We start from the raw sequence: 13,853 nt of genomic DNA, 5'->3' as shown, positions 1-13,853 counted from the left end.
CAGTTTGGGGTTAGCATAAATCATGCTGTAATGAAGCTAGAAATCTTTTGTCTGTGTTTCTGAATGCTTTCCTAGCACTACGATTAGAATGACTGGGTCAAAGATTATGATTATCTTTTAGGCTTTGGATACATAACCGCCAGGTAAAGGTACATTCCAGAAAACATACTGATTTACACCGTCTGTGTTAGAGGACCCGTTTCACCGTATCAGCCTGCCAATTTGATATACATAGAAAGAGATTCCAATGTGCTGTTTTGTAACTTCTTTAAATTATTAGTGATTTTGAGCATTTTTATTTACTAGTCACTTATCTCTCTTCCTTTGTGATTTCTCTGGTTGTAGTATTAGCTTGGGGCAGCTTTTAATATTACCATAGAAGCCAGGACAATCGACGACTGTCCGTTTGATATTTATTGTCAGTTTGAGCACAAATTATTGCTGCTTACTGAATAGCCTGCAGCCTTTTCTCCAATTTTAGCTAAACCTGGAATAATTATTCTTGTTCTAGGGAGGCATTATATAGGAGTCATAATGAGGCTTTAGAGTAGATGCTGAACCATGTACAAAGAGGACGAATATATTCTACTCCATAGATGTGAGTCTGCCCCCAAACCATCTGTCCTGCTGCTTCCTTGGAGGCTCTCAAAGACAAGCCACGGTGCCCAGTTAAAGTCAGGTTCATTTCACTTGGTTTCTTCTGTAGGCAGTGTCCTGATCTGTACTTTTCCCCTTTTGCTTCACTTTGTTGTTTTTTTTTTTACTTGAAGTATAGTTGATTTACAATATTGTGTTAGTTTCAGGTGTACAGCACAGCGATTCCATTATATATATATGTATATATGTGTGTGTGTACATATTCTTTTTCAGATTCTTTTCCCTTATAGGTTATTACAAAATATTCAGTATAGTTCCCTGTGTTATAGAGTAGGTCCTTGCTGGTTCCCTTTTGCTTTACTTTGCATTGAGTGAAGTGCTTGTTCAGATCCGTAAACCTGTGTGTTCAGGTGACTCTTTCTCTTATTCAAGACTTAGCAGTTTTGTGTTTCTTTTTCATAACCTCGCTGTGCAAAGATCTCCCCCTGAATCGTCGATGATTGAGATTATGCGTAGTTAAAATTAGAGATATTTGTTCATCGCACAGAACATTAATTTGTTTCATCACCCAGTGGATGGCTTTTGTGTTTTCTCTACTCTTAGCGGGGCAAGGGGTCCAACCTTGAAGCCAGCCCCAGGAAACAGACCCTCAGACAGCTGCAAACTGAAAAACAGACCCAAGGTGTTTGACATGAACAACCAGTTCTATTAAGTCTGCAGGACCCACCTGGAAGGTTTTCTGTTTTCTTGCTTGTTTGTTTTGTTTTTAGTGGTAAAACTATTTTTTAAATGCCCCATTCATTTCTGGAATCCCATTTACAATTGTGAGTTGCATATGAAGAAACTGCAGATTGCTAGTTTGAATAGGAGTTTGCCTCACATGCTGGCTACAGTTGACTGCTAAACCCATGCAGATGGGCAAGTAGATATATAGATCTATATCTCTCTGTCATTGCTAGTTTTTTTGTTTGTTTTTGTGTGGGGTTTTTTTTTGTTTGTTTGTTTGTTTTTAATATAAAGGGGCTGCTCCTAAGTGGCATATCTTATGTTTAACTTCTTTGGTTCACCTTGAACCCATAGCTACATGTATTTCTTGGTCACTAAATTGACTGTTACCTTACGTTGATATGGTGTTTTCTTAAATTTCAAAGCATATTTCTGGCTACATAGTTTTCACAGGAATAGTTAACTTCAAGGATTTGTCCAAAACCTGTGTGTGTTTTAGTTGTGTTTATTCAGATATTGCTTGGAAGCAAATAGCCTGTGAGGTGGCCTCTGGAAATCCATCTGTGTACAGAGACTTTCTCTGGTAGCAGTATCTGGCCTGTGTTTAACTGCTTTTAAACGTGTTAACTCACCTTTTGGGAAAGGGGATGCAGGAAATAACCACCGAATTGAAAGCAGTAATATATGTGGGAAATCCCTGTTTTCTTCCTACATGTTTTAAGTTCTCTCTCAGTGGTGTTTAGAAAGGCTGTGTGTTTTAAACTTTGGTACTGAGCCAAAGCAGGAAGCAGGACAAAGGTGTTCTCTGCTCTGTGGGGTTCTTCTCGGTCACTTCTGTCTCCATCAAGATTCAAGACTCCTATCTGCTGTCAGCAGCCAGCTACCACCCCAGGTCTTCTCCATGCTCACTAATTTTTTTACTTGCCCTCTTGACTTTTTCCATTTTATCCCTAATCTCTTCCAATCTTGAATTTTAAAATCCAAGACTGGGGATAAGTCCTCCCCATCATTATGCCCTGTGTCTGTTTTTACTGGGACAGCCTTATATGGCTTTTTTTTTTTTTTTTTTTTTTTTTTGCGGTACGCGGGCCTCTTACTGTTGTGGCCTCTCCCGTTGCGGAGCACAGGCTCCGGACGCGCATGCTCAGCGGCCATGGCTCACGGGCCCAGCCGCTCAGCGGCATGTAGGATCTTCCCAGACCGCGGCATGAACCCGCGTCCCCTGCATCGGCAGGCGGACTCTCAACCACTGAGCCACCAGGGAAGCCCTTATTTGGCATATTTTAACTTGCTGGGTTTTGCTTTTCTTTCTCTATTTCTCTGTTTTATTATCTCACACTCCAGCATCTTCTCTGATCAAGCATTTTGTCTTTTGTGGAGTCTGTTTTCTCCAAGCCTCTCGATCCTTCCTGGTGGAACACCCTTGCCCATGGGCTTATTAGACCCCAGACTCAGAGCAAGCAGTGATGCTGGTGTTTAGGGAGCCTGAAGGACTCAAATGATTTATATACTTGGAAGATCACAAAGTGATTAAAAAAGGGCCAGTCACCCTCCCTTTCCTCCATGAGGGAAGAATGGTGATGGGTAATGACGGGTGTTAGGCTACCAGAACTGGCAGCTTTATTACAGCCCAATAGGAATCATGCCCGTGTGTGGGAGATGCTGGGATGTGGTGCAGGAAAGTTCTAGATAGATTTATCAGCACAAAACATAGGAGAATAAAGTATATTGCTGAGGATCTGAGGGCTCCCATTGAAATATAAGTACTGAGAGTGCTGACTGCCAGAACGTGGATTTATGGGAAATAAAGCCCTAAAGTACTTTCTCCAACAAAAAAAATAGACCTCTTGGAAACAGTTTTTCCTCTCTATGTACTTAGCTCCCACTGAGCTTAAATTGCTCTCAGTATTGTGATAATGACAACTCAGTATTACAGGATGTGGAAGATGAACCAAATAAATTAACCAGCTGCTTTTAAGGGTAGTTCACCCAATGGCTTCCCCTCTAAAATGCTTTGTAGAAGATTTGTGCTCAGTAGGTCTCTAGGCAGTTTTATGGCTGCAAGAAAGAAATGGATTTTATTAAATGTCAGTAAAATACAGGCAGATAGTTTTGTGGTAGTTAAATTAGCATAGAATGTGTGTAAGAAAAGCAGATTGTCTCGTCTTAACTTGACGAAACAGAGCTTTCTTTGGCATTCCTGCCAGATAGTGTGTTTCTGCCTGAAATGCCCATAGATTAGGATGGAAAAATCCTGACCCCTCCTGTCTGAAACTGTATGTCTTACAGAATGTTATCCATCAAATCCTGTATGTACAGCATGGTTGTACTTGAAGAGTTTCAAACGACAGTAATGGGAATAACTCCATAATTACTAGCTGACATTTAAGGTTTTATACTATGTGTGGATTAGGAAATAGGACTTATAAGTAAAGAATTAGGTGAATTGGGAGTTTGGGATTGTCCCAATACTCCATTTAAAGTAGATGACCAACAAGGACCGACTGTATAGCACAGGGAGCTCTGCTCAATGTTCTGTAATAACCTAAATGGGAAAAGACTTTGAAAAAGAATAGATACACATGTATGTATAACTGAATCACTTTGCTGTATACCTGAAATTAACACAACATTGTTCATCAACTATGCTCCAATATATAATAAAAATTAAAAAAAAAGAGAATTAAGTGGAGTGGAGAGGGAAGGCAGAAATAAATGCTTCAAGGGGTCAGGCAGGTAACATAGAGGAGAGAGGCAGGCCGGGTGAGGGGATGGCCAGGAGAAGTGGGCCCTGTGACAGTCCAGAGAGCCCTGGAGCAGGCAGTCAAACCCATTCCAGGGATCACTGATCAGGCCAAATGAGAGGCCAGTGGACATCCCTGAAATCAAGGGGCTGCAGTTAAGGGAGGACTCACCTTCAAAGGACTTTTCAACTTTTTGACAAGTTGTACACAAATTATATCCTCTGGCGTTGAGCAAAGGGAAAGAGACCAGCATTTCAGGAGTAGGACATAGAGTCAGAATAAATGAGCCCTTTCTCAAGGTACAGATGTTTTCCTTGGATGAGTCAGTCTCAGGGTCCTTTTCCTGTAGAGTTTTGAGATTAGGGCAGATGCCAGTGTGTCTGAAATAGTGTAGGGACCTTACTAACTAAAGATGGGCCGAGTAACTGGGGGATTTGGGAATCACACAGCTCTTCCTGTAGCAAATACATTGTGTGAATGGACCACAAAGGAAAGAATAAGACCTGCAGACCTAGGAAAGCCTACTCAGTATCTAATATTTGTTATTCCTGTGTGTCTAGCAAAGTACGTATAAGATGTGGTTTCTCTCCCCGATGGATTTGCAGTCTGCTAGGAAGAGGAGAAGAAAATACATGATCTCAGTGAACTAGATATAAAATGGTGCTAACGATCGCATGACTCAGAACCAGCATGACCGTAAGACGTATGTAGAACCAGGAAATCAGGGGGAAGTTATTTTGACATACGAAGAATTCTCCGAAATGATGGTCCTGTCTAATATATTTAAGGCTGTTTGTTTAGTTTTCAAATATAAACTTATATAAAATTTATATAAAATATAAATTTCTTAGTTTTCAAATATAAAGTGATGAAACTACCGCTGTTTGAAAGACATGGGGAAAATAACATGAATCGTGTCTAAAATTGTAATGGAAATTAGTTAAAATTTATTTCATTTACAGAAGCTAGGATATTAGCTGCCCCCCACCTCCTGTTTTTGAGTACCCATCAGTGGCACAGAATGGGTACCACTGATGCCGCCGTCCGAATTATAAAAATAAGGGAGAAGCTCCTTTGCTCCTTTGATTTGTGTCAGAGCAGGTTACACAAGGTTTATTGTAATAGAACTCTGAAAACTCAGACTGAATTCAGCATTCTCTCCTTTTCTTCCTGCCCTCTGCTGGAAGCTTCCCTTGGAGCTAGAGCAGGAGACAAAGGAGGCTGGTAGCCTCAGCTTCATCCTATAACTGAAAGCACACTGACCACAGCAGAAAGGATAGAGTGGAATGAGTTTGATTTGAATTGGAATTACAACAGGACTTTATTAACAATTTTCTAAAGTTAAATGTTTTATTTAAAAAATAAGTACAGTTTATGTGAATTAATTCTAATACATAGTCAGGATGCTGCAACCATTCCTTCAAGTTCCAGTGAACTTTTTGATATTGTTTTGTTTCAAATATTCCCCTAAATTATCCTGACTGTACAAATTAGAGAATGGATTTTCATCCACATATTAACATTATAAAAAATAATTCACGTGTGCCATGCGGAATAATTATAAAATAGAAATAATATAAAATCGCCTGTCACCTCTTTCTGGAATTAATTATGATTACTTTGTAATGTGTCTTTCAGATTTTAATATATGGATACACATTCATATTTTATTTAAAAGTCATCATATTTAATCCTGTTTTGCAATCTGCTTTTTTATTTACTATGCCCTGAACCTTTTTCTGTTAATAAGAGTCCATATATAAAATCATTTAGAAATGATTGTATACTCTTCAGCTGTGTAGCTCTACTACATTTTACTCAGTCTATTTCTGGCCATTATAAATAACTTTACATAACTCTTTGCTCACTTATCCGATCACTTGTTAGCATAAATTTCTAGGCTAGGACTACTTCCTGGGGACATTTTTTAAAGCTTTGAGCCCATAATGCTAAAGGATCCTTCAGAAAGATTGTGGGTCCTACATACACACACACAGACAGCCATGTCCCTTGCCCCAGTGTCTACCTTATCATTTTGGTTCATCTTTGTCAGTTTTTTTCTTTCCTTTTTCCTTCACCTGTCAATTCTGAGACCACTGCTATACTGTTTGGGGTGTTAATTTCATATAATGTTTTACTGTCTGACAGGGCACATCCACAGGCCCACCCCCAAATTGCTTAATTTAAAAAAAAAAATTCTTATTATTCTCACATATTTTCAAATAAATTCATAGCATTTTGGAAGCTCTAGAAAAAGTTCCTTTGGGATTTTCTTTGGGTTTGCATTAAAATCGTAGGTTAACTTCGTAAGACTTAAGCTCTTCAGTGAGAACTTTGAGTCTTATCATCCAGGAACGTAATATCTTTCCATGTATTTAGTTCTCCTTCTCTCTTCCTCGATAAAGTATTTTGTTTTTGCTGTGTAGCTAGTATGCACCCATCTGTTTTTGTTCATTATTAACTTTGAGAGCTGTGGACTTTCCCTTGTTTACAACTTTGATTGCATCCCCTAAAGTTTAGGTCTGTGCTATTTGTATTTTCATTTTCCAAGTGCTCTGGTTGCAGTTCGATTTCCTCTTTTTATTTATTTCTTTGGCTGTGTTGGGTCTTCGTTTCTGTGCGAGGGCTTTCTCTAGTTGCGGTGAGCGGGGGCCACTCTTCATCGTGGTGCGCGGGCCTCTCACTGTCGCGGCCTCTCTTGTTGCAGAGCACAGGCTCCAGACGCACAGGCTCAGTAGTTGTGGCTCACGGGCCTAGTTGCTCCACGGCATGTAGGATCCTCCCAGACCAGGGCTCGAACCCATGTCCCCTGCACTGGCAGGCAGACTCTCAACCACTGCGCCCCCAGGGAAGCCCCGATTTCCTCTTTTACCCAAGAAGAGAGAGTATTTTTTTGTTTCAGTTTTTTTTCTGTTTTGCTCTTCTTATCCTTTGTTATTAATTTCTTGCTTAATTTTCTTGTCATCTGAGAATAAGGAGAATTATTTGTGAAGTTCTTCTCTGCTTTACGGAATGTCTTAGTCATGTGTCAGGAGTGGGAGATTTTTTCTTATTCCCTAGACAAGTTTTATTGTTGTCAAATAGTGTATTTTTCCAAATTGCTGGGTTTTTCTTCTTGTTAGCTCATATTTACTAGAAGTGGCTGTGAAGTTGCCTGTAGATTTTGTGAGAACGCTTCCACATCTTTTACTCTGGACAGTGGTGGGAGAAGGAAGTTTTATGTTTTCATTTTTGCTGAATTGGAACACAGTGTCTGTTAGGAAACAGCTACCAAAGAATGTAATCATTGGTGCAGCAGGGAAGTGCTGGATTTTTGTTAAAGCTTGCTTTCTGTATTTATTAAGGTAACTTTCTGCAGGCACTGCCCACCTCACATAACTGGCACAACTGCCCTCCTGTGCCAGCCTGCCTGCTTCTTTCTTCCAAGCTGTGTCTCCAGGCAACAGCAGGAGTGGCTATTCAGGTGTGGCTCTGCCGGTGCTGATCAAGGGCCCTGTGTCCCTGCCTGAGATTTCCCGTGACTCCCCTCACCTCCAGCCGCCACTGCAGTGAGTGTCATTCTGCTATATACTTGACCGAGGTGGGCTCTTTCTTGTAATGAGTTGGACCACAGCCTTCACTGGGATCTTCTTTCTATCATGTTTTACAGAATTTCTAATTTAAAATTGAGGGCATATTTAATTTTGCTCACCCAGGTACAGATTATTCCCCTTTTAATACTGCATTGGCCATTTCTAGGTGGGGATTGGTGAGGGAGGGGAATTTGATGCCACGGGGCATCTTCCCCTGGCCATCCAGCCAATCCTCCCAACAGGTGCTTGTGGAGCATTCCCGGGCCCCGCCCACTTCTTACAATCCCCTCCCCCTGACCCAGGCCACAGAGGGAAGACAGACATTGTGACCTTACCAATTCCTCATGTTGAATACAGTTGTCTTTAGCTACCTGTCTTTAGTGAACTGTGATCTTATACGTGGCAGGAGTTGTATTCTCAGGCTTTCACCTCTGATCCCAAGTTTCAGAGCTGTCCCGTCACAAAACGCTGCACACACTCCGTGGGCGCCTTGGCTCTGTTCTCTGCGTCATGGCCAAGGGAGAGGCTGAATCACAGGTGGAGGCCGTACCTAAGTGTCACTAGCTGGAGGCTTGGTGTTGGTGATTTCTTGGAACCTGGGCGGGGGGGAGGATGAGATGGGTTAGAAAGTTGCTGCGCGTATGTGGAGGAGCTCTGTCCTGTGTTTATCCGATGGGAGCACCTGTGCTCAGTAGAAGCCCCGCCTCCAGTCTCCCCTGTGGCTGTTGTGAGGCCTCCTTGCTCTTGCATGGATGATAGAGAACTTTATACATTTCTGGCATTTTCACTTGACTAAACTCGGCTTATTAGTGACGGTGGACACTTATTTAACTTTAGGGTTTTTTTTTTCTTTCCTTTCTTTCTGCCACTTCTGGCTCTAGGAGCCTAACCATTGAGAAAGACATGTAAGAAATAGAAATACTGTGAATTTACTCTCCACTGTTCCCTATTTTTTCCCCTATTTTGGGGGTGGGGTATACTAAGGTAAACTGAAATTAGCGCTTATGATAGGAATTTTAAAAATTCTGTTATGGAATCTCTCATCAGCAATTGCTTTTAACAGGTTAACTGTATATTTCAGGATTACATGTCTAAAGTTATATAGTGTAAGTTACACAATGTATAAATTATACCTTGTATGTATTAAATGACATATTGTATAAAGACCTTTTTTTTTTTTACAGGATTTAAATTGGATATATCAAGAAAAAAATTTTTATTGTATCCTTAATAATGCGTGAATTCTAGAACTACATATTTATGTAGAAGTTTTGATTAAAGTAAAGACCCTAGCTACTCTGAAGTTTTTGTAGAAGTTTAATCCTAAAGCAAATTTCTCTTATGTTATGACATGAATTACTGCTCAAAAGTCATCGTTAAATTATTTTTCTAGGGTTAAGTGAAAGACCCCTTCTAATCATTGCAGTTTCATCTGTGGCTAATATTTTATTTTCAGGGAAAACATTATCAGGTTTTGATTTCCCAGTTTACTAAATAAATTAATTCATGGTCTACTATTTGAAGAACTTTCTGTGATAAAAATCTTTCTACTATTGTACATTATTTTCCCTGAATTTTGGTGTTTTGGTGCCATCTTGTGGCTGGACTGTGTAGTAACCTCAACACCCAAACACATTTCAGTGTCCTCGATAGGGTAAAGGATAGACTGGGAATGCTTTCCAAAATGCAAATCATGTACCACTAGAAACCTACATTTAAAGGGCTGAGGATAGTTTGTTACTCGGTGAATGGACAAGAAAAAATAGTAAGGAATTTGATATATGACTCTTGGTTTCTAAAATTCTGTTTTCATGATATTTGCCCCTAGTTGCTGCTGTTTGAACGGTCTTGGATGAGCAGATGGAAGTCTTCAGTTCTGCACGAAGGAGAAGGGAACATACGGAGTGTGAAGTGGAGGGGCCATCTGATTGCCTGGGCCAATAATATGGTACAAGCAGTGCCCCTAACGCTGGTTCAGAGCTAGAAGGACAGCCGGACCGAGAGCCCTGCGACAAAGGGCAGGGATGGCGCTCCTGCCACCGCCATTTCTCTGGATTTTTTTATATCCCCGTATCTCCTCCCTCTTTCTTTTTTCAACATCTTTATTGGAGCATAATTGCTTTACAGTGGTGTGTTAGTTTCTGCTTTATAACAAAGTGAATCACTATACATATGCATATATCCCCATATCTCTTCCCTCTTGTGTCTCCCTCCCACCCTCCCTATCCCACCCCTCTAGGTGGTCACAAAGCACCTAGCTGATCTCCCTGTGCTATGCGGCTGCTTCCCACTAGCTATCTATTTTATGTTTGGTAGTGTATATATGTCCATACCACTCTCTCACTTCGTCCCAGCTTACCCTTCCCCCCTCCCCGTGTCCTCAAGTCCATTCTCTACGTCTGTGTCTTCACTCCTGTCCTGCCCCTAGGTTCTTCAGAACTGTTTTTTTTTAGATTCCATATATATGTGTTGGCATATGGTATTTGTCTTTCTCTTTCTGACTTACTTCACTCTGTATGACAGTCTCTAGGTCCATCCACATCACTACAAATAATTTAATTTCGTTTCTTTTTATGGCTGAGTAATATTCCGTTGTATATATGTACCACATCTTCTTTATCCATTCATCTGTCAATGGACACTTAGGTTGCTTTCATGTCCTGCCACTGAAATTTCTAAAAGGTACATGGAGCGATTGATATCATACCCGGAGGGTAAAGAAATTACATTGCTTTTGGTGTTCATGGGAGAGTAATTTCCAACATATTCTGGACTCTATCTTAGAGGAAGAAAGCTGAGGCATGGAGAATAGCCAAGAAAATGAAAAGGCATCTTAATAATGAAAGGGCTGCATTGGAAATGTGGTCTTGAAAATACCATTTGCCTATTAGCCGAGGGCAAATGCCAGTTGCTATGAAACAAGGGCAGGATATTGCTGGTTTTTCTTTTACTCTCAGTATAATCACAGACCCAAAACAGGCCTGCCTTTGAAAAAGGGGATCCTAATTTTTGGTACTTCACTTATCTCAAGTTTACTCAATATCAGTAGGGCGAGTAGAAAGTTTAAAAATTACCTTTTGGACATCTGGCATAGCTTTTGGAATTTTGAGGTATAATTTAGCAAATCAGTGCTATTCCTTTTTGGCCTCACCACATGGCATGCGGGATCCCAGTTCCCCAACCAGGGATCGAACCCATGCCCTCCGTGCTGGAAGCGCAGAGTCCTAACCACTGGACCACGGGGGAAGTCCCCTGCTATTCCATTTTGAGTGGTAGAAACCTCCCAGAATCTACCGTGCCAGTCAGGACTTTTCTTACTTCTCCTGGGTCACAGTCAAGGTCAACAGACATGTGGCCTCTTGGTCTATTTTCATTTAGCTGCTTGCTTGATGTTTCCATTTGAGTACTTTAAAATGTCAGGCGTGTTTTTCTTTATATAGTGGTTTTGCAGATTCAAAGCTTTTCTGAAAAGCAAAGCCCGTATTTGTGGTGGAACGATACAATTAGAGATGTGACTTTCTGTCTTTTTGGAAATGCAGTTGTTGATATCTGTACATTGCCCACTTGTGTTGGATTTGAGTGGCCTGTGCCATCCACTCATAAAATCTAGTTTGCCTAGAAAGAAGGACAGAGGTTTTCTTTCGTTTTGGGTTTTCACAGGATTCTTGTGGAGTAGGAACGTTTCTGCGGCTCCCAGCAGCACCTAAAAAACACTGTCGATACTTTGCTGTGCTGGTTATCCCTGATGGTTAGCAGTGGCCATTAATAAATTTTCTTTTAACTTCCTTCTCCCAAGGAGAGGATGCTTAATGCTATTTTATTTTCCAGGGTGTGAAGATTTTTGACATCACCTCAAAGCAGAGAATCACCAATGTGCCCCGGGATGATATAAGTCTTCGCCCCGATATGTATCCCTGTAGCCTCTGCTGGAAGGACAGTGTGACACTGATCATTGGCTGGGGCCCCTCTGTCAAGGTAGTTTTCCTTGTATTTCTTGTACGTCTGTGTTGTTACAGAGCTACCAAAGGTGGTCCACAGGAGAGCGAGTCCTTGAATGGCTTCTCGGAACCAGAATATTTTCACCTGCATATTATTGTCATGTGATAATCATTTCATGCTTGAATTCTTCCATATGCATAGATTTTCAGATCTATCCTTTCTCCTGAACTTCTCCATGTTCAGAATGGTGCTGCCTTTGTGATCCTTTTTAAATTTCCCATAACCCGATTGGCCTTAGCTCTATGTAAAGCATGTGTTAGGTGTTGTTGGTTCACCTGGGTCCCTTTCGTTATTGTTCTTTTCATTTCCCGTAGCTTTGATTCTGAGCTTCTTCACTAGGACCGATGGTGGAAAAAAGAAGGTTGAGATGAAATCGTCCTGCTTGCTCAGTAGTAGTTTGGTGGAGTGAAGACCCAGGCTTATTATGGATGATAAGATTTGGGGCTATTTTGTCACGTATATTATCTGCCAATATGTGCCTGGGTGAATGAAGCTATTCTGCAAACGGAGGCCCCAAATCCATTCACCTTTATTTCATGCCTAGTCGTTTTTCTTGTATTAGATGTTTCAGAGCCAAAAGTTGTTTTCTTCCCTTTAAAAATATATACCTTAATCTAAACAACGTAAACTAAAACTTAGCTGAGTTAAAGACGCTGTGAGAAAGTATCCCAGCCATAGTCTAATGGAAGAGCTCGGCTCTGAAGAGTCACGCAGACCTGGAATCCATTCCAACTTTTCCACTTAACTTCTTGCGTGACCCTCTCTGAGTCTTACTCTCCTAATCTGTAAAATGGGCGTGTTAATTGTTCTCACATCACATGTTTCGGAGACGATTAAATGAAGAGCTTAGCATAGGATCTGGAGTATTGTACTTGATAAATATCAGTGTCATTGTTATGCCGTAAAATTCCAGAGAAGTCATGAAAGAGACCTGGCTATTTAAAATTCTTCAGTGGAAAGAAAAGCATAAAAATTATTAATGTTATCACCAAAATAAGTGTTGTTAATCTGAGGTAAAGTCTCGTTGATACGACTCAGGTTCTCTTTCTTTCTTAATTGAACACGTGGTCATTATTTCCATGTGTTAAATGAACACAACATGATTCACATTTAAGGTAACAGGAAGGAGGTTGTACCCCCAAAGTCTATGATAAAAAAGTGATTCCCAGTCTCCCTATCCCATGCGTGTGGTTACTGATCCAATAAAGTAATGTTCTTGATATTTTTTAAGTTTCTTAGATGGACCAAGTGGCTTTTTCCTCTGTTGTGATTTGCTTTTCTTTCCGTGAAAGATAAGGGAAATTAGTCTATTGGGACATGTGAGAAGTTTGCTGACTGTTACCAGAAATGCTTCCTCTATTAGGCTGAATAATGGTCCCCAAAGACAGCAGGTCCTAATTCCCACCACCTATAAATGTTTCTTTATGCGGCAAGAGAGTCGGGCAAAACATGTGACTAATGAAGCATCTTGAGTTTACCCTGCATTATCTGGGTGGGCCCTCTAAGAGGGAGTGCTACCCCAGAAGAGGAGAAGGCAGTGTGACCATGGATGCAGGGATTGGAGTGAGGCAGCCAAGGAATGCTGGAAGCCACCAGAAGCTAGACGAGGAGAGGAACAGACTCTTCCCTAGAGCCTCTGGAGGGAGCGTGGCCCTGCTGACACCTTGAACTTAAATCTTAGGGTTAGTACCCCATGCAGCTGCTGGGGAGGGGTGTGAGCCGAGGAAGCAGGAGGGGCAGATCCTTGAGACTGGAGTGAGATTGGTGAGTCTCTGTGGTACATAAAGGAAGGCATTATTGCCGGAGTGGATGGAGCAGGTGTGGAGAAGATGGATAGAAGATGACAGAAGGGATAGGGACAGAGGGAGGGAGGGGTGTGTGTTGTGATGGAGAAGATCACGTAAGGGCTCTCTGGGACAGAGCTCTGACCACAGCACCTAGGGGATAGTATAGGCCATGGCCCAGCTGCCAGTGGTGTCATGTGTCCTTGCCTTCAGAGGGGCTGTAGGATGGCCAGAGACACCATCAGGCTTTGGCGTGAGTCCCAGCTCCAGCCTTGAGGTCCTGGGCAGCTCTCAGAGCCTCTGTGTTCTCGTGTCTACATTAGGGCTGGTAGTATCACCTTCCAGGGGCGTCTGAGGATTGGAAGAGGCCCGGGCAGTCCTCAAGTTCTGTCACTCTCTCTCAGATCTCTCCACTTCCCTCCATCCCCCGT

The 13,853-nt window shown here is 41.5% G+C and overlaps 1 protein-coding gene across 3 annotated transcripts in view; it reads left to right on the top strand.

Annotated features, from left to right (window-relative positions):
- The window catches only part of VPS41 (VPS41 subunit of HOPS complex), a 187,343-nt gene that overhangs the window by 104,645 nt on the left and 68,845 nt on the right, over positions 1-13,853 (top strand). For all 3 annotated transcript variants that reach the window (XR_003436563.1, XM_027123964.1, XM_027123963.1), the window contains 2 exons: positions 9,468-9,587; positions 11,468-11,614. Coding sequence is in view for 2 of the 3 variants with exons in the window: in XM_027123964.1 (XP_026979765.1) it covers positions 9,468-9,587; positions 11,468-11,614 (267 nt within the window). In the remaining variant the exon portion in view is untranslated. The remainder of the gene's footprint in view (positions 1-9,467; positions 9,588-11,467; positions 11,615-13,853) is intronic.

This window comes from Aethalodelphis obliquidens, unplaced genomic scaffold (genome assembly GCF_003676395.1).
Source record: "Aethalodelphis obliquidens isolate GAN/ISIS:26980383/991018 unplaced genomic scaffold, ASM367639v1 scaffold27, whole genome shotgun sequence".
In the NCBI taxonomy this organism is placed as follows: Eukaryota; Metazoa; Chordata; class Mammalia; order Artiodactyla; family Delphinidae; genus Aethalodelphis; species Aethalodelphis obliquidens.
Note: the sequence above shows the minus strand (reverse complement) of the source record. Positions and strands in the feature narration are given on the sequence as shown.